This window comes from Bufo gargarizans, chromosome 10 (assembly GCF_014858855.1).
Source record: "Bufo gargarizans isolate SCDJY-AF-19 chromosome 10, ASM1485885v1, whole genome shotgun sequence".
Lineage (NCBI taxonomy): Eukaryota > Metazoa > Chordata > Amphibia > Anura > Bufonidae > Bufo > Bufo gargarizans.
Genome location: NC_058089.1, coordinates 128,099,404 through 128,127,000, shown reverse-complemented (window position 1 = coordinate 128,127,000; position 27,597 = coordinate 128,099,404). Strand labels below are relative to the sequence as shown.

General features: G+C 49.7%; 1 protein-coding gene across 3 annotated transcripts in view; it reads left to right on the top strand.

Annotated features, from left to right (window-relative positions):
- NDRG4 (NDRG family member 4) overlaps positions 1-27,597 on the top strand; it is a 42,164-nt gene that overhangs the window by 6,003 nt on the left and 8,564 nt on the right. For all 3 annotated transcript variants that reach the window (XM_044270213.1, XM_044270212.1, XM_044270211.1), the window contains exons 3-10: positions 658-702; positions 10,926-11,031; positions 11,711-11,831; positions 11,910-11,972; positions 12,825-12,885; positions 12,964-13,050; positions 13,177-13,233; positions 24,266-24,369. In XM_044270213.1, the coding sequence (XP_044126148.1) occupies positions 658-702; positions 10,926-11,031; positions 11,711-11,831; positions 11,910-11,972; positions 12,825-12,885; positions 12,964-13,050; positions 13,177-13,233; positions 24,266-24,369 (644 nt within the window). The remainder of the gene's footprint in view (positions 1-657; positions 703-10,925; positions 11,032-11,710; positions 11,832-11,909; positions 11,973-12,824; positions 12,886-12,963; positions 13,051-13,176; positions 13,234-24,265; positions 24,370-27,597) is intronic.

Below are 27,597 nucleotides of genomic sequence, written 5' to 3'. Positions count from 1 at the left end.
TCCCTCTGCTGTCCACACCTCCACCAGATCCCTCTGCTGTCCACACCTCCACCAGATCCCTCTGCTGTCCACACCTCCACCAGATCCCTCTGCTGTCCACACCTCCACCCGATCCCTCTGCTGTCCACACCTCCACCAGGTCCCTCTGCTGTCCACACCTCCACCAGGTCCCTCTGCTGTCCACACCTCCACCAGGTCCCTCTGCTGTCCACACCTCCACCCGATCCCTCTGCTGTCCACACCTCCACCCGATCCCTCTGCTGTCCACACCTCCACCCGATCCCTCTGCTGTCCACACCTCCACCCGATCCCTCTGCTGTCCACACCTCCACCCGATCCCTCTGCTGTCCACACCTCCACCCGATCCCTCTGCTGTCCACACCTCCACCAGGTCCCTCTGCTGTCCACTCAAGGCCTGGTCACACCTCCACCAGGTCCCTCTGCTGTCCACACCTCCACCAGGTCCCTCTGCTGTCCACACCTCCACCAGGTCCCTCTGCTGTCCACACCTCCACCAGGTCCCTCTGCTGTCCACACCTCCACCCGATCCCTCTGCTGTCCACACCTCCACCCGATCCCTCTGCTGTCCACACCTCACCTTACCATTTCCATGTATTCCTGGTTGTGCACAGTAATGTTCTTTTCTTCTGACTTCAGGAATCTGTGGACACCTTCCTCTCTGCAGCAGACACTGACTGGAAGGTGAGTCGTGTGTTACCTGTGTCCTCGCCCATTCCTTCTTGGTGTCTATCTAATCTGGGCACCAGGGTCCATCAGGTTGATGGTCCCTTCAGCTGGATATGTACCACAGCTGAATCGGTATAATGGTGGTACTGGTTTCTGGTGGAAGTTTTGGGATGTGTGTGTATATATATATATATATATATATATTAGTGCTGGCAGTTTTGGGGTGTGTATATAACGTGGGGGTCAGACATCTGAAGAACATTGCTGATCAGGACGCCAGTCGTGCACATCTGATGGGTGGGGGGTGCTCAGTATCTCGCCCAATCACCCAGCGGCTGTCTCTGCAGTATGAGGAGGGAGGGGGTGATGAGGAGGGGGAAGGGTGGGTGTATAAAGCTGGAGACACTGCACAGCTCAGCCGCCTGTGTCTGTCCTTCCATCATCGTACTTGCTGGGTCTGCTTCACCTGCGCCTCAGAGATGCCAGAGTGCTGGGATGGGGTGAGTGCAGGGCGGGGGCGGCTCCGGCCTTCTTGCTGGCTGCTTCATGTTAGGGATGCTCCATCAGCTCTTCAAGGTCACCCACAGATGTCAATGTCACAGCTGCAGAGGAGCGTTGGGCAGTGCCCTCACTATACCATGCAGCCATGGCACAGGGATGACCACCTGCAAAGCCATGTATTTGAGAATGGGGTCTGTATGTTGTGCTGCTCTGGATGGGTGTTGCTGTGCAGAATGACTCCAGTGGCTGCTCATCATGAGAGTTGTTCTGCACAGCACCACCCATCCTCCAGAGCAGCACAACGTACAGACCCCCTGCTCATATAGACAGCTTGCAGGTACCAATGTCAGGATGCTGCTGAAGTGTGCAGACAACGAAGGCGTGATGACTGCACCAGGCATTATACAGGGAGGACTGCGCTGTGCATTATATAGAGGGAGGACTGTGTGCTGTGCGTTATATAGAGGGAGGACTGTGCTGTGCATTATATAGAGGGAGGACTGCGCTGTGCATTATATAGAGAGGGGGCTGTGCTGTGCATTATATAGAGAGGGGGCTGTGCTGTGCATTATATAGAGGGAGGACTGTGCTGTGCATTATATAGAGGGAGGACTGCACTGTGCATTATATAGAGAGGGGGCTGTGCTGTGCATTATATAGAGGGAGGACTGTGCTGTGCATTATATAGAGAGGGGGCTGTGCTGTGCATTATATAGAGGGAGGACTGTGCTGTGCATTATATAGAGGGAGGACTGTGCTGTGCATTATATAGAGGGAGGGCTGTCCTGTACATTATATAGAGGGAGGACTGCGCTGTGCATTATATAGAGGGAGGGCTGTGCTGTGCATTATATAGAGGGAGGACTGTCCTGTACATTATATAGAGGGAGGACTGTGCTGTGCATTATATAGAGGGAGGACTGCGCTGTGCATTATATAGAGGGAGGACTGCGCTGTGCATTATATAGAGGGAGGACTGTGCTGTGCATTATATAGAGGGAGGACTGTGCTGTGCATTATATAGAGGGAGGACTGCGCTGTGCATTATATAGAGGGAGGACTGTGCTGTGCATTATATAGAGGGAGGACTGTGCTGTGCATTATATAGAGGGAGGACTGTGCTGTGCATTATATAGAGGGAGGACTGCGCTGTGCATTATATAGAGGGAGGGCTGTGCTGTGCATTATATAGAGGACTGCGCTGTGCATTATATAGAGGGAGGACTGTGCTGTGCATTATATAGAGGGAGGACTGTGCTGTGCATTATATAGAGGGAGGACTGTGCTGTGCATTATATAGAGGGAGCTGTGTGCTGTGCATTATATAGAGGGAGGACTGTGCTGTGCATTATATAGAGGGAGGACTGCGCTGTGCATTATATAGAGGGAGGACTGCGCTGTGCATTATATAGAGGGAGGACTGTGCTGTGCATTATATAGAGGGAGGACTGTGCTGTGCATTATATAGAGGGAGGACTGTGCTGTGCATTATATAGAGGGAGGACTGTGTGCTGTGCATTATATAGAGGGAGGACTGTGTGCTGTGCATTATATAGAGGGAGGACTGTGCTGTGCATTATATAGAGGGAGGGCTGTGCTGTGCATTATATAGAGGGAGGGCTGTGCTGTGCATTATATAGAGGGAGGGCTGTGCTGTGGCATTATATAGAGGGAGGGCTGTGCTGTGCATTATATAGAGGGAGGGCTGTGCTGTGCATTATATAGAGGGAGGGCTGTGCTGTGCATTATATAGAGGGAGGGCTGCGCTGTGCATTATATAGAGGGAGGGCTGCGCTGTGCATTATATAGAGGGAGGACTGCGCTGTGCATTATATAGAGGGAGGCTGCGCTGTACATTATATAGAGGGAGGGCTGCGCTGTGCATTATATAGAGGGAGGGCTGCGCTGTGCATTATATAGAGGGAGGGACTGCGCTGTGCATTATATAGAGGGAGGGCTGCTGCTGTGCATTATATAGAGGGAGGGCTGCTGCTGTGCATTATATAGAGGGAGGGCTGTGCTGTGCATTATATAGAGGGAGGGCTGCGCTGTGCATTATATAGAGGGAGGGCTGCGCTGTGCATTATATAGAGGGAGGACTGCGCTGTGCATTATATAGAGGGAGGACTGCGCTGTGCATTATATAGAGGGAGGACTGTGTGCTGTGCATTATATAGAGGGAGGACTGTGTGCTGTGCATTATATAGAGGGAGGACTGTGCTGTGCATTATATAGAGGGAGGGCTGTGCTGTGCATTATATAGAGGGAGGGCTGTGCTGTGCATTATATAGAGGGAGGGCTGTGCTGTGCATTATATAGAGGGAGGGCTGTGCTGTGCATTATATAGAGGGAGGGCTGTGCTGTGCATTATATAGAGGGAGGGCTGTGCTGTGCATTATATAGAGGAGGGCTGCGCTGTGCATTATATAGAGGGAGGGCTGTGCTGTGCATTATATAGAGGGAGGACTGCGCTGTGCATTATATAGAGGGAGGACTGTGCTGTGCATTATATAGAGGGAGGACTGTGTGCTGTGCATTATATAGAGGGAGGACTGTGCTGTGCATTATATAGAGGGAGGACTGTGCTGTGCATTATATAGAGGGAGGACTGTGTGCTGTGCATTATATAGAGTGAGGGCTGTCCTGTACATTATATAGAGGGAGGGCTGTGTGCTGTGCATTATATAGAGGGAGGACTGTGCTGTACATTATATAGAGGGAGGGCTGTGCTGTACATTATATAGAGAGAGGACTGTGCTGTGCATTATATAGAGGGAGGGCTGTCCTGTACATTATATAGAGGGAGGGCTGTGCTGTACATTATATAGAGGGAGGACTGTGCTGTGCATTATATAGAGGGAGGGCTGTCCTGTGCATTATATAGAGGGAGGGCTGTCCTGTGCATTATATAGAGGGAGGGCTGTCCTGTACATTATAGAGGGAGGACTGTGTGCTGTGCATTATATAGAGGGAGGGCTGTGCTGTGCATTATATAGAGGGAGGGCTGTGCTGTGCATTATATAGAGGGAGGGCTGTCCTGTGCATTATATAGAGGGAGGGCTGTCCTGTGCATTATATAGAGGGAGGGCTGTCCTGTGCATTATATAGAGGGAGGGCTGTCCTGTACATTATATAGAGGGAGGACTGTGTGCTGTGCATTATATAGAGGGAGGGCTGTGCTGTGCATTATATAGAGGGAGGACTGCGCTGTACATTATATAGAGGGAGGACTGCGCTGTGCATTATATAGAGGGAGGACTGCGCTGTACATTATATAGAGGGAGGGCTGCGCTGTGCATTATATAGAGGGAGGGCTGCGCTGTGCATTATATAGAGGGAGGGCTGTGTGCTGTGCATTATATAGAGGGAGGACTGCGCTGTGCATTATATAGAGGGAGGACTGCGCTGTGCATTATATAGAGGGAGGGCTGTGCTGTACATTATATAGAGGGAGGGCTGTGTGCTGTGCATTATATAGAGGGAGGGCTGTGCTGTGCATTATATAGAGGGAGGGCTGTGCTGTGCATTATATAGAGGGAGGACTGTGCTGTGCATTATATAGAGGGAGGACTGCGCTGTGCATTATATAGAGGGAGGGCTGCGCTGTACATTATATAGAGGGAGGGCTGTGTGCTGTGCATTATATAGAGGGAGGGCTGTGCTGTGCATTATATAGAGGGAGGGCTGTCCTGTACATTATATAGAGGGAGGGCTGTGTGCTGTGCATTATATAGAGGGAGGGCTGTGCGCTGAATATCATATACACTGTGTTCCAAATTATTATGCACATTTTCTTCCTCAGATTTCCTAGATGGCCGATGCAGATGACAGTCAGTATAATTTCTAGTCTTCCACCGTTAGAGTATAAATTACATTTTATTGAACAAACCTCCCAATGATAACAGTATTTTTTTTCCACAAATTCAAAACTCCAAATGCAGTGTCCCAAACTATTCTACTCAACAGAGTTTCCAAACATTTTCTAGGTTGTAAAGAACTGAAAATGGCGATTTGTTGGATTTGCAGCTGTAACATGGGACCCCTTCTCTGATGTCACCTTCACAATTCTTGCATCTGTTGAGTTTTTGGAGAGTATCCTCTTCAATTTCTTTGCAGGATGTCAGGATAGCCTCCCAGAGCTGCCGTTTTGATGTGAACTGCCTCCCACCCTTGTAGATCTTTTGGCTGAGGATACTCCAGAGGTTCTCACTAGGGTTGGGGTCAGCGGAGGATGGTGGCCACACCTTGTGTTTCTTTCCTTTTATACCCATAGCAGTCAATGACTCGGAGGTCTTCTGTTCAGCATGAGATGGCGCATTGTCATATATGAAGCCGAATTTACTACGGAACGCCCGTTTCTTCTTTTTGTACCATGGCAAAAAATGGTCAGTTAGAAACTCTATATACGGTACTTTGCCGAGGTCATTTTCACACCTTCAGGAACCCTAAAGGGGTCTACCAGCTCTCTCCCCATGATTCTGGCCCAAAACATTACTCCTCCGCCATCACCTTGCTGAGGTCACAGCCTTGTTGGGACATAGTGGCCATCCACTACTCCAGCCGTCTGGACCATGGTTGCACGGCCCTCATCAGTAAAATCAGACTTCATACATGTCTGGGTCCACTGCAACCGTTTCTTCTTTTAGGCACTTGTTAGGGGTGGCCGAATAGTAGGTTTATGCACAACTGCAGCCTCTGGTGGATCGTACACCATGAGGTTCATGGACTCTGGAGGCACCACCATCTTCAGACACCCGTTTTCTGCTTTGTGATGGCTTTATCTGCTGCAGATGCAACAGCGAGCAGGTAAACAATGATGAGCAGGCAGCGCTGGGACGGCGCTCTCTTCAAACAGCTGATCGGCACGGGTGCCGGGTGTCGGACCCCCGCCGATCTGATATTGATGACCTATCCTGAGGATAGGTCATCAATAAATATAACTTGGACAACCCCTTTAATGTCCCCTGTCCCTCTCCACTGCTCCCTTAAAAGACCATTGCTAGGGCTCATCTGTCTCCGCTAGGAAGACAGAGGGGCGGTCCTCCACACTGCATGCCTGCCTTAGGCTTCAGAGTAAGGAGGCGTGTCTCTCAGTAATCCAATCTGATTGGCTGGCAGGAAGCTGCTGGCTACAGCAAGTTTGTATGTGACCTGAGGGAAAGCAGTTTTGGCCTCAGAGAACTGGTAGAGGAGCCATCTTGAGAAGATCCTCATATTGTAGGATTCAAGACAGCTGTAACTAAAGGGAAAACTCAAGGAAAACAGTGGTAAGTGAAGAAACTAAAGATTGCTTTATGCATAATGCTGCTGCTGCAGTAACATATGCTAAAATTGATTTTTTTGATGAAAATATGACAGTTATCCTTTAATAATGTGGAACGTCCTTCTTAACCCCTTCATGTATTTGGACGTACAGTCACGTCCAAACTTCTCATCGGGGCTGTGACACTATAAAGTGTCACAGCCCCGGATCCTCCGCTCTCCTTGAGAGCAGAGAAGCCGGCAAGGGACCAATCAGAGTGGCCCTATGCCGGCAAGCGCTACGATTGGTTAGTCTCTGCAGAGACTAACCAATCGGAGCGTTTCATTGTGTTTAATGCCATTTCAGGCTCTGATCTCCACTCAGCAATCGGCCCCACTGGATCTTCTAGATCCAAATGGGTCTTGATTTAAAAAAAAAAAGTGTAAGAAAAAAAAAAAGTACATTTAAATAACAATAAGCTAAAAATTCTCATATCTATTCATTTTGTCATTAAAAAATGAAATAATAAACAAAAAATTACACATAATTGGTATCGCTGTGTCCGTAACAACCTGATCTATAGAAGTATCATGTTACTAATCCCACACGGTGAACAGCGTAAAAAAATGATGTTCAAAACAATGAAGGAATTGTTGTTTTTGTCACCTCAAAAAATGTGGATCAAAATGTCATATGTACCCCAAAATGATACCAATAAAATATACAGCTTGTTCCACAAAAACAAGCCCCCACACAGCTACATTGGTGAAAAAATAAAAAAATTCAGTATATGGCGATGCAAAATATCATTTATTTTTAACACAAAAGTGATTTTATGCCGAACAAGTAGTAAAAAATATCAACCCACAGAATAAAATTATTATATATTTATTGCAAGAGGAACCCCATAAAAAATAAAAATACAAAACACTGATAGAATTGCCATTTTTGCCCACTTCACCTCCACAAAAAATGGTGTAAAAAGTGAAAATATATATGTATCCTAATATATCAATAAAAACTACAGCTCATCCCGCAAAAAAACAGCCCCTTACACAGCTACATTGGCGGAAAAATAAAAATGTTATGGGCTCAGCAAATTACATCTTAGAAAATCCGGATGCAGCTCCTTCCCTTCTGAACGCTGCCGTGTCCCTACACAGCGGTTTATAACTACATATGGGGTGTTGCCGAATTCAGGAAAAAAACCATAACAAATTGTGGGGTGAATTTTCTCTTGTTACCGCTTGTGAAAATGAAAACTTTGGGGCTAAAGCAACATTATATTGGAAATAAAAGTTAATTTTTCATTTTCACAGCCATGTGTTTCTAAATTCTATGAAACGCTTCTTGGGTCATTCACTTCGCCTCTAGATTTCATCCTTGAGGGGGGTAGTTTCCAAAATGGGGTAACTTTTTGGGGTTTTCTTTTTAGGGATACCGCAGCGTCTCTTCAAATGTGACGTGGCACCTGAAAACCATTCCAGCAAAATCTGCCCTCCGTTAACAATATGGCGCTCCTTTCCCCCCGAGCCCCGCCGTGTGCCCACGACCACATATGAGGTGTTTCTGTAAACTGCAGAATCAGGGTAATAAATAATGAGGTTTGTTTGGCTGTTAACCCTTGCTGTCTTACAGGAAAAAAATGATCAAAATGGAAAATCTGCACACAAAAAAATGAAATTTTATAATTTACCTTCCATTTTGCTTTATTCTTGTGGGACACCTAAAGGGTTAACAAAGTTTGTAAAATCAGTTTTGAAGAACTTGAGGGGTGTCGTTTCTAAAATGGGGTCATTTATGGGAGGTTTCCATTATGTAAGCCCCACAGAGTGACTTCATAAACTGGTCCTTAAAGTGGCTTTTGGAAATGTTCTTAAAGTATTTAAAATTTACTCATAAACTTCTAAGTATTTTAACTTTCTAAAAAAAATAAAAAATTACATTTTCAAAATGATGCAAACATAAAGTAGACATATGGGGAATTTTACGTAATCACTACTTGATGAAGTTTCACTAGCAGTCTTAAAAGCAGAGAAATTAAAATATAGAAAATAGTGAATTTTTTTAAAATTTTCTGCAAATTTGGCCTTTTTCTTTTGCATAAAGGTAAAACGGTCAACTCAAATTCACCACTATCATAAAGTACAATGTGTCACGAGAAAACAATCTCAGAATGGCTTGGATAAGTAAAAGCGTTCCAAAGTTATGATCAGATAAACTGAAAAATGAGGCTTCGGTCCAAACTGGCTGTTGCTTGAAGGGGTTAAAGGTGTTGTCCGGTTTCACAGCTGAACCCGGACATAACCCCTTCTTCACCCATTCAGCCCCTATGAGTGGAGCATTTCTAGCTCCAATGCTCCCCCTTAGGGTACTTTCACACACGCAGCATGTTACGGTATTTGTCCGGCCGCCTCTCGGCATGTTTGCCATGCTGCGGCCGCATCGCCGGACTTCTGGCAGCACACGTGTGCACACTGTAGTACGGGTCCGGCAGACTGTTCCCCTGCACACTGTAGTAGGGGTCTGGCAGACTGTTACCCTGCACACTGTAGTACGGGTCCGGCAGACTGTTCCCCTGCACACTGTAGTACGGGTCCGGCAGACTGTTCCCCTGCACACTGTAGTACGGGTCCGGCAGACTGGTCCCCTGCGCACTGTAGTACGGGTCCGGCAGACTGTTCCCCTGCACACTGTAGTACGGGTCCGGCAGACTGTTCCCCTGCACACTGTAGTACGGGTCCGGCAGACTGGTCCCCTGCGCACTGTAGTACGGGTCCGGCAGACTGTTCCCCTGCACACTGTAGTACGGGTCCGGCAGACTGTTCCCCTGCGCACTGTAGTACGGGTCCGGCAGACTGTTCCCCTGCACACTGTAGTACGGGTCCGGCAGACTGTTCCCCTGCACACTGTGTAGTAGGGGTCCGGCAGACTGTTCCCCTGCACACTGTAGTACGGGTCCGGCAGACTGTTCCTCTGCGCACTGTAGTACGGGTCCGGCAGACTGTTCCCCTGCACACTGTAGTACGGGTCCGGCAGACTGGTCCCCTGCGCACTGTAGTACGGGTCCGGCAGACTGTTCCCCTGCACACTGTAGTAGGGGTCCGGCAGACTGTTCCCCTGCACACTGTAGTAGGGGTCCGGCAGACTGTTCCCCTGCACACTGTAGTACGGGTCCGGCAGACTGTTCCTCTGCGCACTGTAGTACGGGTCCGGCAGACTGTTCCCCTGCACACTGTGTAGTAGGGGTCCGGCAGACTGTTCCTCTGCGCACTGTAGTACGGGTCCGGCAGACTGTTCCCCTGCACACTGTGTAGTAGGGGTCCGGCAGACTGTTCCCCTGCACACTGTAGTACGGGTCCGGCAGACTGGTCCCCTGCGCACTGTAGTACGGGTCCGGCAGACTGTTCCCCTGCACACTGTAGTACGGGTCCGGCAGACTGTTCCCCTGCACACTGTAGTACGGGTCCGGCAGACTGTTACCCTGTATTTTATATAGAGGGAGGACTGCGCGCTGTATATTAAATAGAGGGAGGACTGCGCGCTGTATATTATATAGAGGGAAGACTGAGCGCTGTATATTATATAGAGGGAGGACTGCGCGCTGTATATTATATAGAGGGAACACTGTGCGCTGTATATTATATAGAGGGAGGACTGCGCGCTGTATATTATATAGAGGGAGGACTGCGCGCTGTATATTATATAGAGGGAGGACTGCGCGCTGTATATTAAATAGAGGGAGGACTGCGCGCTGTATATTATATAGAGGGAGGACTGCGCGCTGTATATTATATAGAGGGAGGACTGCGCGCTGTATATTATATAGAGGGAGGACTGCGCGCTGTATATTAGAGGGAGGACTGCGCGCTGTATATTAAATAGAGGGAGGACTGCGGGCTGTATATTAAATAGAGGGAGGACTGCGCGCTGTATATTATATAGAGGGAGGACTGCGCGCTGTATATTATATAGAGGGAGGACTGCGCGCTGTATATTATATAGAGGGAGGACTGCGCGCTGTATATTATATAGAGGGAGGACTGCGCGCTGTATATTAGAGGGAAGACTGCGCGCTGTATATTAAATAGAGGGAGGACTGCGCGCTGTATATTAAATAGAGGGAGGACTGCGCGCTGTATATTATATAGAGGGAGGACTGTGCGCTGTATATTATATAGAGGGAGGACTGCGCGCTGTATATTATATAGAGCGAGGACTGCGCGCTGTATATTATATAGAGCGAGGACTGCGCGCTGTATATTATATAGAGCGAGGACTGCGCGCTGTATATTATATAGAGGGAGGACTGCGCGCTGTATATTATATAGAGGGAGGACTGCGCGCTGTATATTATATAGAGGGAGGACTGCGCGCTGTATACTGTATGTCTGGTGCAGATTTCAGGGTACGGAGACCCTTGCTCTGTGTGGTCCTCTGGTGTCCGTCCTGACTCTTCTCTATATGTTGATGTTTGGTTGTTCTCGCCCCACAGGAACATGACATTGAGACGCCTTATGGCATGCTGCACGTTGTTATACGAGGGACTCCGAAAAGCAATCGTCCGGCAATACTTACCTATCATGACGTGGGCTTAAACCGTAAGTGTACACCTGATGTGGATGATATGGCGCAGGCCTTGTGTACTGTACAAGCAGTCACACTGTAAGAGCGCTCACACTGCGGAGGTCTGCGCTGTAAGAGCGCTCACACTGCGGAGGTCTGCGCTGTAAGAGCGCTCACACTGCGGAGGTCTGCGCTGTAAGAGCGCTCACACTGCGGAGGTCTGCGCTGTAAGAGCGCTCACACTGCGGAGGTCTGCGCTGTAAGAGCGCTCACACTGCGGAGGTCTGCGCTGTAAGAGCGCTCACACTGCGGAGGTCTGCGCTGTAAGAGCGCTCACACTGCGGAGGTCTGCGCTGTAAGAGCGCTCACACTGCGGAGGTCTGCGCTGTAAGAGCGCTCACACTGCGGAGGTCTGCGCTGTAAGAGCGCTCACACTGCGGAGGTCTGCGCTGTAAGAGCGCTCACACTGCGGAGGTCTGCGCTGTAAGAGCGCTCACACTGCGGAGGTCTGCGCTGTAAGAGCGCTCACACTGCGGAGGTCTGCGCTGTAAGAGCGGCCAAACTGCGGAGGTCTGCACTGTAAGAGCGGTCACACTGCGGAGGTCTGCGCTGTAAGAGCGCTCACACTGCGGAGGTCTCATCTGTGAGTTTGGGGGTGCAGGGCGGCACCACTCTCGGGGACACTCACTTAGTGCAGGCTCTCGTGTCTTTCAGATAAGCTCTGCTTCAGCACCCTCTTCAGCTATGAAGACATGCAGGAGATCACCAAGCACTTTGTCGTGTGTCATGTTGATGCACCGGGCCAGCAGGTGGGGGCATCCCAGTTCCCCCAGGGGTAAGTCACCCCCCCCCCCCCCCATACCTCCAGTCACCTCATCACAGTAATCTCCCACTAAGGACCCTCTCTCTGCAGGTACCAGTATCCCACCATGGAGAACCTGGCCGACATGTTACCCAGTGTCCTTCAGCATTTTGGGTGAGTTCATCCGTCTCCCTTTATACACGTAAACCAAAGGCATGTGATGTTACCCGTACACACATGACTGATTGGACCATACAGACACAAGCAACCCGTGGGCACATGATCAGGCGACATACATATGACCATGGACACGTGATCAAACCACACACACACACACACGACTGTGGACACATGATCAGACCACACACATGACCGTGGACACGTGATCACACACACACACATGACCATGGACACGTGATCAGACAATACACACATGACCGTGGACACGTGATCAGACCACACACATATGACCGTGGACACGTGATCAGACCACACACACATGACTGTGGACACATGATCAGACCACACACACATGACCGTGGACACGTGATCAGACCACACACACACATGACCATGGACACGTGATCAGACAAAACACACATGACCGTGGACACGTGATCAGACCACACACATATGACCGTGGACACGTGATCAGACCACACACACATGACTGTGGACACATGATCAGACCACACACACATGACCGTGGACACGTGATCAGACCACACACACACATGACCGTGGACACGTGATCAGACAACACACATGACCGTGGACACGTGATCAGACAACACACATATGACCGTGGACACGTGATCAGACCACACACACATGACTGTGGACACATGATCAGACCACACACACATGACCGTGGACACGTGATCAGACCACACACACATGACCGTGGACACGTGATCAGACCACACACACACACATGACCGTGGACACATGATCAGACTGCACACACATGACTTAGGGGTATATGATCAGCCTTTACATACGTGATGATGTCTCTGTGTCTTGCAGCTTCCAGACGATCATTGGGATTGGAGTTGGAGCTGGATCCTATGTTCTTGCTAAGTTTGCTGTAAGTGGGTGATGTGAGCGGAGTGCCCCCCGCAGGTGGCTCTGACGTCCAGCTGATCGCTTGCTTTATTCCTTGCAGCTGATTTTCCCAGAGATGGTGGAAGGACTGGTCCTGGTGAACATTGATCCCAATGGAAAAGGCTGGATTGACTGGGCGGCCTCTAAGGTAGGGCATGGGTGAGAAACCGGTCAGCGCTGTGCCCCTGTAAACAGGCCTACAGGAAGCATGGATTTGACCTCTGGACACCACGTGGTACCCCCAAAAATTCACGTTACCACTTTCTTTACACAGCTGTCCGGACTGACGAGTTCTCTCCCTGATACCGTGTTGTCTCATCTCTTCAGTCAGGTACCGTTACTCTGCATCACACAGCGGGCGGTTAGCAGTATGGCTGCCACTAGTGACCCAACCCCCTATACCAGTATGGCTGCCACTAGTGACCCAACCCCCTATACCAGTATGGCTGCCACCAGTGATCCGGCCTCCTATACCAGTGTGGCTGCCACTAGTGACCCTGCCCACTGTACCAATATGGCTGCCACTAGTGACCCCGCCCCCTATACCAGTATGGCTGCCACTAGTGACCCAACCCCCTATACCAGTATGGCTGCCACCAGTGACCTGGCCTCCTATACCAGTGTGGCTGCCACTAGTGACCCTGCCCACTATACCAATATTGCTGCCACTAGTGACCCCGCCCCCTATACCAGTATGGCTGCCACTAGTGACCCCACCCCCTATACCAGTATGGCTGCCACTATTGACCTCCGCCCCCTATACTAGTATAGCTGCCACTAGTGACCCCACCCCCTATACCAGTATGGCTGCCACAAGTAACCCTGCCCACTATACCAATATGGCTGCCACTAGTGACCTCATCCCCTATACCAGTATGGCTGCCACCAGTGACCTGGCCTCCTATACCAGTGTGGCTGCCACTAGTGACCCTGCCCACTATACCAATATGGCTGCCACTAGTGACCCCACCCCCTATACTAGTATAGCTGCCACTAGTGACCCCACCCCCTATACTAGTAAAGCTGCCACTAGTGACCCCACCCCCTATACCAGTATGGCTGCCACCAGTAACCCTGCCCACTATACCAGTATGGCTGCCACTAGTGACCCCGCCCCTCATACTAGTAAGGCTGCTATTAGTGACATTGCTCCCCTGGTGGTCACTCTTCATAGGTATGTGTTGCCCCAGGTCTTAATTCCTGATTTTCACAATTGTTATATTTAAAGGCTGTGTACACCTCTGGGGGCATTTTTTTTTATTATTATTATTGCATTGCACTCATTTTGACCTAAAAGTTATTTTTTTTCAATTGGTCTTTATTAAAAATCTGGAGCCTTTTTCTCTGTGCAACCTTGAAATACTCTAGTAGCATTCTGTCTGTTCTCATTCTGTTCCATCAGGCAGCTCAGCTGATGGCCCCTTATCTCTGAGTTCATTAACACTTATTATCTTACTGATAAGGGGTTTTCCAAGATTACAGGTAATCAGTATCTGATTAGGACCCCCGCAGATGAGCTGTTTTAGGAAGGCAGTGGCGTACTTGTGAGCACCGTGGCCTCCTTGCAGCTTGCATTGTATAGTGGTTGTGCTTGGTATCGCACTTGGCCTCATTCACTCAAATGGAGCTGAGTTGTTTCTAGGCCAATCAATGAATGTGACGTCTCTTGCCTAGGAAAAGCAGAGAGAAGGCCGCGGCACTCAGAGCACCGCAGCTGATTGGCGGGGGTCCCGGGTGTTGTATCCCCACCAATTAGATATTGATATACAGTGTATAGGTCATCAGTAAAAAAAAAAAGAAAAGAGGGGTTTTACACCAGGTCTCAGCTCCTAGGACGTACGGTCCTTGAGATATTCACAAAAAATGCAAATATGGCACCATCACATGACCCTTACTGGCCAATAGAAGCCCGCAGTCTTCGCCTCACTGAGACGCACACAAGTTTACACCAGGTTTTCATAACAACTCCGCCACTTTTTTTCACTGCATCATAGCCGGCGGGTCTCCGCTGTTTCAAGTGACCGCTACTGGCAATAATCAGTCGAGATCGTGGCATTTAGCGTGAAAACCCTATGTGCTTGCTCTTGCTTCTTACCAGCATCCTCTGCGGCCAGTGAGGATGCCGGTAATTGGCATTCTCAGACCCAGGGTATTGAAGCTGCAATTCTTATTTTGGCCAGCAGGTGGCAGGCCAACATAAGACATGAGCAATTCTCTTCAAATCGTGGTTCAGAATAAAAATTTAAAAAAAGGGTGGTTTTGCAGGCTCAAATACGAGCTTCAAAATCATAAAATAAAAGTAAAAATTATATAAAATTTATAAGTTTGTCGCACTCATTCCGTAGAATAAAAAAATAAAAACATAAATACCAAAAAATATAAACATCATGGGCATCACCGCGTCCGAAAACGCCCCTATTATTAAAATATAAAAAAATTTTTCCAATAAGGCGAATGAGGTAACAGAAAAAAGGGTCAAAATGGCCCAAAAAAAGGTAATAAAACATGATCAAAAAGTCACACACACTCCAACAGATTGTCCTGCAAAAAATGAGCCCCCACACAGCTCAGTAGATATACCTATAAAAAAGTTATGGGCTAGGGCTGCAGCTAACGATTATTTGAATAATCGATTAGTTGCCGATTAATTTCTACGATTAATCGATTAATCGGGAAAAACGACAAAATTACAAAACAGAGAGGTTTATATGATCTTACTTGAAAAATTATGTTCAAAGGCCATATTAAAACAAATTGTGGACGACACTATTATGGGGGATCTGTGGACGACACTATTATGGGGGATCTGTGGACGACACTATTATGGGGGATCTGTGGACGACACTATTATGGGGGATCTGTGGACGACACTATTATGGGGGATCTGTGGACGGCGCAGTTATGGAGAGGGGGATCTGTGGACGGCGCAGTTATGGAGAGGGGGATCTGTGGGTGGCGCAGTTATGGAGAGGGGGATCAGTGGGTGGCGCAGTTATGGAGAGGGGGATCTGTGGACGGCGTAGATATGGAGAGGGGGATCTGTGGACGGCGCAGTTATAGAGAGGGGGACCTGTGGGTGGCGCAGTTATGGAGAGGGGGATCTGTGGACGGCGAAGTTATGGAGAGGGGGATCTGTGGACGGCGCAGTTATGGAGAGGGGGATCTGTGGGTGGCGCAGTTATGGAGAGAGGGATCTGTGGACGGCGCAGTTATGGAGAGGGGGATCTGTGGACGGCGCAGTTATGGAGAGGGGGATCTGTGGGTGGCGCAGTTATGGAGAGGGTCTGTGGGTGGCGCAGTTATGGAGAGGGGATCTGTGGACGGCGCAGTTATGGAGAGGGGGATCTGTGGACGGCGCAGTTATGGAGAGGGGGATCTGTGGGGCGCAGTTATGGAGAGGGGGATCTGTGGGGCGCAGTTATGGAGAGGGGGATCTGTGGACGGCGTAGTATGGAGAGGGGGATCTGTGGACGGCGCAGTTATGGAGAGGGGATCTGTGGGGCGCAGTTATGGAGAGGGGGATCTGTGGACGGCGAGTTATGGAGAGGGGGATCTGTGGACGGCGCAGTTATGGAGAGGGGGATCTGTGGACGGCGCAGTTATGGAGAGGGGGATCTGTGGGTGGCGCAGTTATGGAGAGGGGGATCTGTGGGGCGCAGTTATGGAGAGGGGGATCTGTGGGTGGCGCAGTTATGGAGAGGGGGATCTGTGGGTGGCGCAGTTATGGAGAGGGGGATCTGGGGTGGCGCTTATGGAGAGGGGATCTTGGGTGGCGCAGTTATGGAGAGAGGGATCTGTGGGTGGCGCAGTTATGGAGAGGGGGACCTGTGGGTGGCGCAGTTATGGAGAGGGGGATCTGTGGGTGGCGCAGTTATGGAGAGGGGGATCTGTGGGTGGCACAGTATGGAGAGGGGATCTGTGGGTGGCGCAGTATGGAGAGGGGATCTGTGGACGGCGCAGTTATAGAGAGGGGGATCTGTGGACGGCGCAGTTATGGAGAGGGGGATCTGTGGACGGCGCAGTTATGGAGAGGGGGATCTGTGGGTGGCGCAGTTATGGAGAGAGGGATCTGTGGGTGGCGCAGTTATGGAGAGGGGGAACCTGTGGGTGGCGCAGTTATGGAGAGGGGGATCTGTGGGTGGCGCAGTTATGGAGAGGGGGATCTGTGGTGGCGCAGTTATGGAGAGGGGGATCTGTGGGTGGCGCAGTTATGGAGAGGGGGGATCTGTGGACGGCGCAGTTATAGAGAGGGGGATCTGCAGTAGGACGGCGCAGTTATGGAGAGGGGGATCTGTGGGTGGCGCAGTTATGGAGAGAGGGATCTGTGGGTGGCGCAGTTATGGAGAGGGGGATCTGTGGACGGCGCAGTTATGGAGAGGGGGATCTGTGGGTGGCGCAGTTATGGAGAGGGGGATCTGTGGGTGGCGCAGTTATGGAGAGGGGGATCTGTGGGCGGCGCTGTTATGGAGAGGGGGATCTGTGGGCGGCGCTGTTATGGAGAGGGGGATCTGTGGGCGGCGCTGTTATGGAGAGGGGGATCTGTGCACAGATCCCCCTCCCCATAGCAGTGCCATACACAGACCCCCTCCTCCCCATCAGTGGCGTCTCTAGCTTTCAAATCTTGGGGGGGCACACTGGGGGCCAGGACAAAAGTAGGGGGGCAGCTATAACAACGATACATTTACACAAGTACGCTTAGAAATGCTGCGATACTTTACCCAATACCTAAAACCAGGGAAGAAAAGTCCAGCTGTCTGTGGATGACACTGTTATGGGGGGGGATCTGTGGATGCCACATACCGTGTATAGCATCTTATGTGTCATCCACAGATCCACCCCATGACAGTGTCATCCCCATTTCCCCCTCCATAACAGTGTCATCCACAGATCTCCCTCCCCGCCTCTCACAGGAGTGTACATTTGACATTTCTAAACTGTAATCCATATCCTGCAGTAACTTTGACTTTAAATCAGGATGAAGCGGCTGTTCATCTCTACTAGTACCTTAACCTTACACCACTCGGCTAGCTTCGGTAACAGGGCCAGGCTACAGCCTACAGGCACTGCCTGTTAGTTGTTATCGAGCAAGCGCTGATTTCTGCAGGTCAGAGGATACGGATTACAGTTTAGAAGAAACGTACACTCCTGTGAGCGATCCAGACCAGTGGCGGATCCAGAGCCTGGTCTCGGGAGAGGCACTTCCAGATTATTTTCTGTCCGCTGCCACAGAACAAGGGTGCTTATAGAACAGACTCCACAGTGTAGAGGTATACTGTATATCGTGGGGCACAGTGTAGAGGTATACTGTATATTGTGGCACAGTGTAGCGGTATACTGTATATTGTGGGGCACAGTGTAGAGGTATACTGTATATTGTGGGGCACAGTGTAGAGGTATACTGTATATTGTGGGGCACAGCGTAGCGGTATACTGTATATTGTGTGGCACAGTGTAGAGGTATACTGTATATTGTGTGGCACAGTGTAGAGGTATACTGTATATTGTGTGGCACAGTGTAGAGGTATACTGTATATTGTGTGGCACAGTGTAGCGGTATACTGTATATTGTGGGGCACAGTGTAGAGGTATACTGTATATTGTGGGGCACAGTGTAGAGTATACTGTATATTGTGGGGCACAGTGTAGAGTATACTGTATATTGTGGGGCACAGTGTAGAGTATACTGTATATTGTGTGGCACAGTGTAGAGGTATACTGTATATTGTGTGGCACAGTGTAGAGGTATACTGTATATTGTGGGGCACAGTGTAGAGGTATACTGTATATTGTGTGGCACAGTGTAGAGGTATACTGTATATGTGGGCACAGGTGTAGAGGTATACTGTATATTGTGTGGCAACAGTGTAGAGGTATACTGTATATTGTGGGGCACAGTGTAGAGGTATACTGTATATTGTGGGGCACAGTGTAGAGGTATACTGTATATTGTGTGGCACAGTGTAGAGGTTAACTGTATATTGTGGGGCACAGTGTAGAGGTATACTGTATATTGTGGGGCACAGTGTAGAGGTATACTGTATATTGTGTGGGCACAGTGTAGAGGTATACTGTATATTGTGTGGCACAGTGTAGAGGTATACTGTATATTGTGGTGCACAGTGTAGCGGTATACTGTATATTGTGGGGCACAGTGTAGAGGTATACTGTATATTGTGGGGCACAGTGTAGAGGTATACTGTATATTGTGGGGCACAGTGTAGCGGTATACTGTATATTGTGGTGCACAGTGTAGAGTATACTGTATATTGTGTGGCACAGTGTAGAGGTATACTGTATATTGTGTGGCACAGTGTAGAGGTATACTGTATATTGTGTGGCACAGTGTAGAGGTATACTGTATATTGTGGGGCACAGTGTAGAGGTATACTGTATATTGTGTGGCACAGTGTAGAGGTATACTGTATATTGTGTGGCACAGTGTAGCGGTATACTGTATATTGTGGGGCACAGTGTAGAGGTATACTGTATATTGTGGGGGCAACAGTGTAGAGTATACTGTATATTGTGGGGCACAGTGTAGAGGTATACTGTATATTGTGTGGCACAGTGTAGCGGTATAACTGTATATTGTGGGCACAGGTGTAGAGGTATACTGTATATTGTGTGGCACAGTGTAGAGGTATACTGTATATTGTGGGGCACAGGTGTAGAGGTATACTGTATATTGTGTGGCACAGTGTAGAGGTATACTGTATATTGTGGGGCACAGTGTAGAGGTATACTGTATATTGTGTGGCACAGTGTAGCGGTATACTGTATATTGTGGGGCACAGTGTAGAGGTTATACTGTATATTGTGTGGCACAGTGTAGAGGTATATACGTATATTGTGGGCACAGTGTAGCGGTGTACTGTATATTGTGTGCACAGTGTAGCGGTATACCTGTATATTGTGGGTCACAGTGTAGCGGTATACTGTATATTGTGTGCACAGTGTAGCGGCCTCATACGTATATTGTGGGGCACAGTGTAGAGGTATACTGTATATTGTGGGGCCACAGTGTAGAGTATACTGTATATTGTGGGCACAGTGTAGAGTATACTGTATATTGTGTGGCACAGTGTAGAGTATACTGCTATATTGTGTGCACAGTGTAGAGGTATAACTGTATATTGTGTGGCACAGTGTAGCGGTAGTACGTATCTGTGTGGCACAGTGTAAGAGGTATACTGTGTGGGCACCGTGTAGAGGTATACTGTGTGCACGGTAGCGGTATACTGTGTGGCACGGTGTAGAGGTATACTGTGTGGCACGGTGTAGAGGTATACTGTGTGGCACGGTGTAGAGGTATACTGTGTGGCACGGTGTAGAGGTATACTGTGTGGCACGGTGTAGAGGTATACTGTGTGGCACGGTGTAGAGGTATACTGTGTGGCACGGTGTAGAGGTATACTGTGTGGCACGGTGTAGAGGTATACTGTGTGGCACGGTGTAGAGGTATACTGTGTGGCACGGTGTAGAGGTATACTGTGTGGCACGGTGTAGAGGTATACTGTGTGGCACGGTGTAGAGGTATACTGTGTGGCACGGTGTAGAGGTATACTGTGTGGCACGGTGTAGAGGTATACTGTGTGGCACGGTGTAGAGGTATACTGTGTGGCACGGTGTAGAGGTATACTGTGTGGCACGGTGTAGAGGTATACTGTGTGGCACGGTGTAGAGGTATACTGTGTGGCACGGTGTAGAGGTATACTGTGTGGCACGGTTGTAGAGGTATACTGTGTGGCACGGTGTAGAGGTATACTGTGTGGCACGGTGTAGAGGTATACTGTGTGGCACGGTGTAGAGGTATACTGTGTGGCACGGTGTAGAGGTATACTGTGTGGCACGGTGTAGAGGTATACTGTGTGGCACGGTGTAGAGGTATACTGTGTGGCACGGTGTAGAGGTATACTGTGTGGCACGGTGTAGCGGTATACTGTATATTGTGGGGCACAGTGTAGCGGTATACTGTATATTGTGGGGCACAGTGTAGCGGTATACTGTATATTGTGGGGCACAGTGTAGGCTATATGTCTATAACATAAACATATTTCACATGAACACTCACAATTACTTGGCTCGGCCCTTGGGGATCTCGGTCGCCACTTCCGCACTTTGTCCGGGGGCTCGGCGGAGCTGATGTGTTTTATCCTAATAAGAAAGATTTCATAATAAGGATTTGGAGAAGAGGCAGAGGGACAGCGGAGCAGGGAGAGGCCGGTGCTGCTACTAGGGGGTCATACCATGGGGGAGTAATAAAGCCACTATAATGTCCCCCCAAGTAGAAATAATTCTCCTTTTAATGTGACAGTGCAAAAATACCCCCTTGTAATGCCCCCAGTTGAGCTAATGTCCCCATAATGTGCCAGTATAAAATACCCCTATATAGTGCCCCCAGTAAATGCCCCCATAGTGCTCCTCTCCCCCTTCCTCCTGATGCCCCCCATAATGTACCAGTATAAAATACCCCTATATAGTGCCCCCAGTAAATGCCCCCATAGTGCTCCTCTCCCCCTTCCTCCTAGTGCCCCCCATAATGTACCAGTATAAAATGCCCCAGTAGATGCCCTCAGTGTCCCCCATAATTTTGCAAGTATAAATTACCCCTTCTTAGTGCCCCCGTAGATGACTCCATAGTACTCCTCTCCCCCCTTCCCCATAGTACCCACCATAATGTGTCCCAGTATAAAATGCTACTGTACAGAGCCCCCCATATAAAACACCCCTTCTTTGTGTTGCCTCAGTAGATGCCCCTATAGTGCCCACCAATAATGTGCCAGTAATAAGCCCCCATTACGTGCCAGTAATAAGCCCCCATTACGTGCCAGTAATAAGCCCCCATTATGTGCCAGTAATAAGCCCCGATTACGTGCCAGTAATAAGCCCCCCATTACGTGCCAGTAATAAGCCCCCCATTACGTGCCAGTAATAAGCCCCCCATTACGTGCCAGTAATAAGCCCCCCATTACGTGCCAGTAATAAGCCCCCCATTACGTGCCAGTAATAAGCCCCCCATTACGTGCCAGTAATAAGCCCCCCCCATCACGTGCCAGTAATAAGCCCCCCCCATCATGTGCCAGTATTAAGACCCCCCATCATGTGCCATTATTAAGACCCCCCATCATGTGCCATTATTAAGACCCCCCATCATGTGCCATTATTAAGACCCCCCATCATGTGCCATTATTAAGACCCCCCATCATGTGCCATTATTAAGACCCCCCATCATGTGCCATTATTAAGACCCCCCATCATGTGCCATTATTAAGACCCCCCATCATGTGCCATTATTAAGACCCCCCCATCATGTGCCATTATTAAGACCCCCCATCATGTGCCATTATTAAGACCCCCCATCATGTGCCATTATTAAGACCCCCCATCATGTGCCATTATTAAGTCCCCCCCATCATGTGCCATTATTAAGTCCCCCCCATCATGTGCCATTATTAAGTCCCCCCCCATCATGTGCCATTATTAAGTCCCCCCCATCATGTGCCATTATTAAGTCCCCCCCATCATGTGCCATTATTAAGTCCCCCCCATCATGTGCCATTATTAAGTCCCCCCCATCATGTGCCATTATTAAGTCCCCCCCATCATGTGCCATTATTAAGTCCCCCCCATCATGTGCCATTATTAAGTCCCCCCCCATCATGTGCCATTATTAAGCCCCCCCCCATCATGTGCCATTATTAAGCCCCCCCCCATCATGTGCCATTATTAAGCCCCCCCCCATCATGTGCCATTATTAAGCCCCCCCCCATCATGTGCCATTATTAAGCCCCCCCCCATCATGTGCCATTATTAAGCCCCCCCCCATCATGTGCCATTATTAAGCCCCCCCCCATCATGTGCCATTATTAAGCCCCCCCCCATCATGTGCCATTATTAAGCCCCCCCCATCATGTGCCATTATTAAGCCCCCCCCCATCATGTGCCATTATTAAGTCCCCCCATCATGTGCCATTATTAAGTCCCCCCATCATGTGCCATTATTAAGTCCCCCCCCATCATGTGCCATTATTAAGTAAGTCCCCCCCCCCCCCTTAGTCAGACTAATCACTGCATCTTTATTTTACCTTTTACAATGACGCTCCAGTAGCAGGCAGAGTGGACGGCGGCGTAGCGTCACTCACTCACGTGACGCACCTGCTCCGCCCACTTCATGAATGAAGGAGGCGGAGCAGGCGTGTCACATGAGTAAGTGACGTTACGCCGCCGTCCGCTCTGCCTGGCTGTTACATGAGCGTCATTGTAAAAGGTAAAATAAAGATGCAGCGCCCGCCCGCATAGCAACGAATCGGCGATTATTCGATAACTGGATTCGTTGACAACGAATCCAGTTATCGATTATAATCGATTACATCAATTAATCGTTGCAGCCCTATTATGGGGGTCAGAATATGGTGATGCAAAAAATATATTTTTAAAGTTTAAATCTATTTTTACACTATTTGGACACAAAAAAAAAAAACTATACATATCGTTGTAATTGTACTGACCCAGAGAATGAAGGGCACAGGGAACAAAACCCGTAAAACGGTGGAGGAATTGCGTTTGTTTTTTTCTTCCAATTCCACCCCATTTGAAATTGTTTTCCCGCTGCCCACTACATGGTATGCCATATTAAATGGGGGCATTAGAAAGTACAACTTGTCCCGCAAAAAAATAAGCCCTCGTATGGACATGTGAACGGAAAAATAAAAAAGTTATGTCTCAAGGAAGATAAGGAAGAAAAAGGAAAACGCAAAAAGGAAAAAACCTCCGGTATCCTGAGGATTAAATGAAATAGTCGGTGTACCCGTGCAAAGCCGCGTCATTCTGCTAGTTTTTAATAAAGACCAATAAAATAAAATAAATCACCCCAAAATGGGTAAAATGCAATCATAAATAAATTGCCCCCAAAGTTGTTCAAAGTCTTTAAAGGGGTCATTTCATTACAAGCAGTTATCCACAGAATAGGAGATTAGTGTCTGATTGGTGGGGGTCCGACCGCTGGGGCCCCTGTCGATCATGAGAACAAGGGCCCCATGTTCCCCATGAAGTGGTGGTCATAGCTTCACTCAGTGCTATAGGACTGCTGGAGACCAGCGAGCGCTGTACTTGGCTACCTCCAGCAGTCCCATAGAGTTGGAGTGCGTCACCACTGGCCCTTTCAAATGGGGAACATGGGGTCTTCATTCCTGTGATTGGACCTCCGCCGATCAGACACAAATCTCTGTCCTGTAGATAAGTGCTTCTAGTAGGATGACCCCTTTAAATGTTAGTGATGGGCAGCAGTGCCGTCTAGTGGTGGCTGTGCTGCAACCTCTGGAACAAGGCTGCCCCCTTGTGGTGACTCTTGTTTCTTGCTTCAGGAAGAGCTGATGAATAACACAGAGCTTGTACAGAATTATCGCCAGCAGATCAGTAGCTGCGTGAACCAGAGCAACCTGCAACTCTTCTGGAGCATGTACAACAGGTGGGCGGCCCCTCTACGCACACCCCGACCATCATACAGGGGGGAGGCCCCCTCCATGCACACCCTGACCATCATACAGGGGTTAGGTCCCCTCTACGTACACCCCGACCATCATACAGGGGTTAGGTCCCCTCTACGTACACCCCGACCATCATACAGGTGGGCAACCCCTCTACTCACACCGTGACCATCATACAGGGGGGAGGCCCCCTCCATGCACACCCCGACCATCATACAGGGTGGAGGCCCCCTCCATGCACACCCTGACCTACATACAGGGGTTAGGTCCCCTCTACGTACACCCCGACCATCATACAGGGGGGGAGGCCCCTCCATGCACACCCTGACCTACATACAGGGGTTAGGTCCCCTATACGTACACCCCGACCATCATACAGGGGTTAGGTCCCCTCTACGTACACCCCGACCATCATACAGGTGGGCAACCCCTCTACTCACACCGTGACCATCATACAGGGGGGAGGCCCCCTCCATGCACACCCCGACCATCATACAGGGTGGAGGCCCCCTCCATGCACACCCTGACCTACATACAGGGGTTAGGTCCCCTCTACGTACACCCCGACCATCATACAGGGGGGAGGCCCCTCCATGCACACCCTGACCTACATACAGGGGTTAGGTCCCCTCTACGTACACCCCGACCATCATACAGGGGGGAGGCCCCCTCCATGCACACCCCGACCATCATACAGGGGGGAGGCCCCCTCCATGCACACTCCCACCATCATACAGGGGGGAGGCCCCCTCCATGCACACCCCGACCATCATACAGGGGGGAGGCCCCTCCATGCACACCCCGACCATCATACAGGGGGGAGGCCCCCTCCATGCACACCCCGACCATCATACAGGGGGGAGGCCCCCTCCATGCACACCCCGACCATCATACAGGGGGGAGGCCCCCTCCATGCACACCCCGACCATCATACAGGGCGGAAGTTCCCTCCATGCACACCCCGACCATCATACAGGGGGGAGGCCCCTCCATGCACACCCCGACCATCATACAGGGCGGAAGTTCCCTCCATGCACACCACGACCATCATACAGGTGTGGGGCTTCCGGTTATACATAATGGGATGTGTAGTATGCATCACAAACAGCGCATTGAGAAAGTCCTCACACCCTCTCACATTTTGTTCTCTCGCTCCTTGTGCTATCAGTTCCCCCATCATTCTGCCCTCAATCCCCAGAATGATAAAGTGAGAACAGAAATTTTTAAATGTTTGCAAATTTATAAAAAAAAAAGAACTAAAATATCACCTGGACATAAGTCTTCAGCCCCTTTGCTGTGACTTTTGACTTTTCGCTCTGGGTCCTCCCATTTCTCTGGATCATCTCTGAGACGTTCTACACCTTGATTGGAGTCACCTGTGGTACATTCATGGGATTGACATAGTTTAGAAAGACACTGCTCTGTCTATATAAGATCTCACAGCTGACAATGCATCAGAGCAAAAACCATGTCATGAGGAGGCGAGAACTGCCTGTAGAGCTCAGAGACAGGATTGTGTGGAGGCTCAGATCTAGAGAAGGGGACAAACATTTCTGCTGCACTGAAAGTTTCCAGGCGCACAGTGGTCTCCATAATCCTTTCATGGAAGAAGAACCAGGATTCTTCCTAGAGCTGTGGCCCCCTCCCCAAACAAAATAATTGGGGGAGAAAGGGCCTTGGTAAGAGAGGTGACCAAGACCCCAATGGTCACTGTGGCTGAGCTCCAGAGATCCTGAGTGCAGATGGGAGAAACTTCCAGAAGGTCACTATCACTGCAGCCTCCTCCAAGCATGGTGGGGGAAAACATCATGTCTGGAGGAAACCAGGCGCCGCTCATCATCTTCCCAATACCATCCCTACAGTGAAGCGTGGTGGGAGCAGCATCATGCTGGGGGGAACATGGAGCCTGGTCAGGGTGGAGGGAAAGAGATATTCTTAATGAAAACCTGATCCAGAGCGCTGTGGACCATAGAGTGGGCCAGTGGTTCTGATCCTGAGGGCTCTGGACCTCAGACTGAGCTGAAGGTTCACAGTCCAACAAGACAATGACCCTAATCGCACAGCCAGGACAACACAAGAGCGGCTGAGGGACAACTCTGGGAATGTCCTTGAGGGGCCCAGCTCATGTTCCCTCAGCAGCACAGGGGAGAAGTAAGCAGTCTCTCCCTCCCCTCTGTGCTGCTGCTGCTGCCACCAGTGGGGAGAGGGGCGGAGGAGGGGAGGGCGCACTGCGCCACCAATGATGGGAGTTTTCATGGGTCCGGACTTTAAGCAGCAGGCTACATAGAGTGGCGCCTACATAGATGTCCCAGCACTTGCCATTATTCCTGGGCGCCGCTCCGTTCACCCGCTGTGTGCCTGTGCCAGATTACTGTCTCCTGCTCCATATGCTAATTACTATCGGAGGAATGGGGAGGAGACAGCAGCTTCTCTCCTGGGCGTTCCTTCTCCCTGCACTGCGATTGGACAGCGCTACAGCCAGGGAGAAGGAACGCCCACTAGAGAAGCTGCTGTCTCCTCCCCATTGCTCCAATAGTAATTAGCATATGGAGCAGGAGAGGAGACAGTAATGGGGCACAGACGCAAAGCGGGCAAACGGAGCGGCACCCAGGAATAATAGCAAGTGCTGGGACATCTCTGGGCGCCGCTCTGTGTAGCCTAATACTGAAAGTCTGGACCCATATAAGGTCGTCTTTAACTTTTAATACAGGAGGCAGGTGCCGGCAGCAGAATCACATAGCCGACATCCTGCCTCTGACAGGGAGCTGTGATCAGCGGCAGTTAACCCCTCAGGTGCCGCACCTGAGGGGTTAACTGCCGCTGATCTGCTGCCAGTACCCGCCTCCTGTATTAAAGGTTAATTATCATTGGGGGCACAGTGTGCCCCCCCAGTATTATAATAATTGGTGGCAGTGGCAGCTTCTGATCGGAGCCCCAGCAGTGTAATCCTGGGGCTCCGATTGGTTACCATGGCAGCCAGGACGCTACTGAAGCCCTGGCTGCCATGGTAATCTCTGCTGCTGTGTGCACAGAGCAGCAGGGAGAGTGTGAGGTCCTATTCACCCTAATAGATCTCTATTAGAGTGAATAGGACAAGGGATGAAAAGATCCCAGGATAGTTATTAAATAAACTGTAAAAAAATAAATAAAAAATATTAAGTATAAATCGCCCCCTTTCCCAATTTTACATGTAAAATATATAAACAATA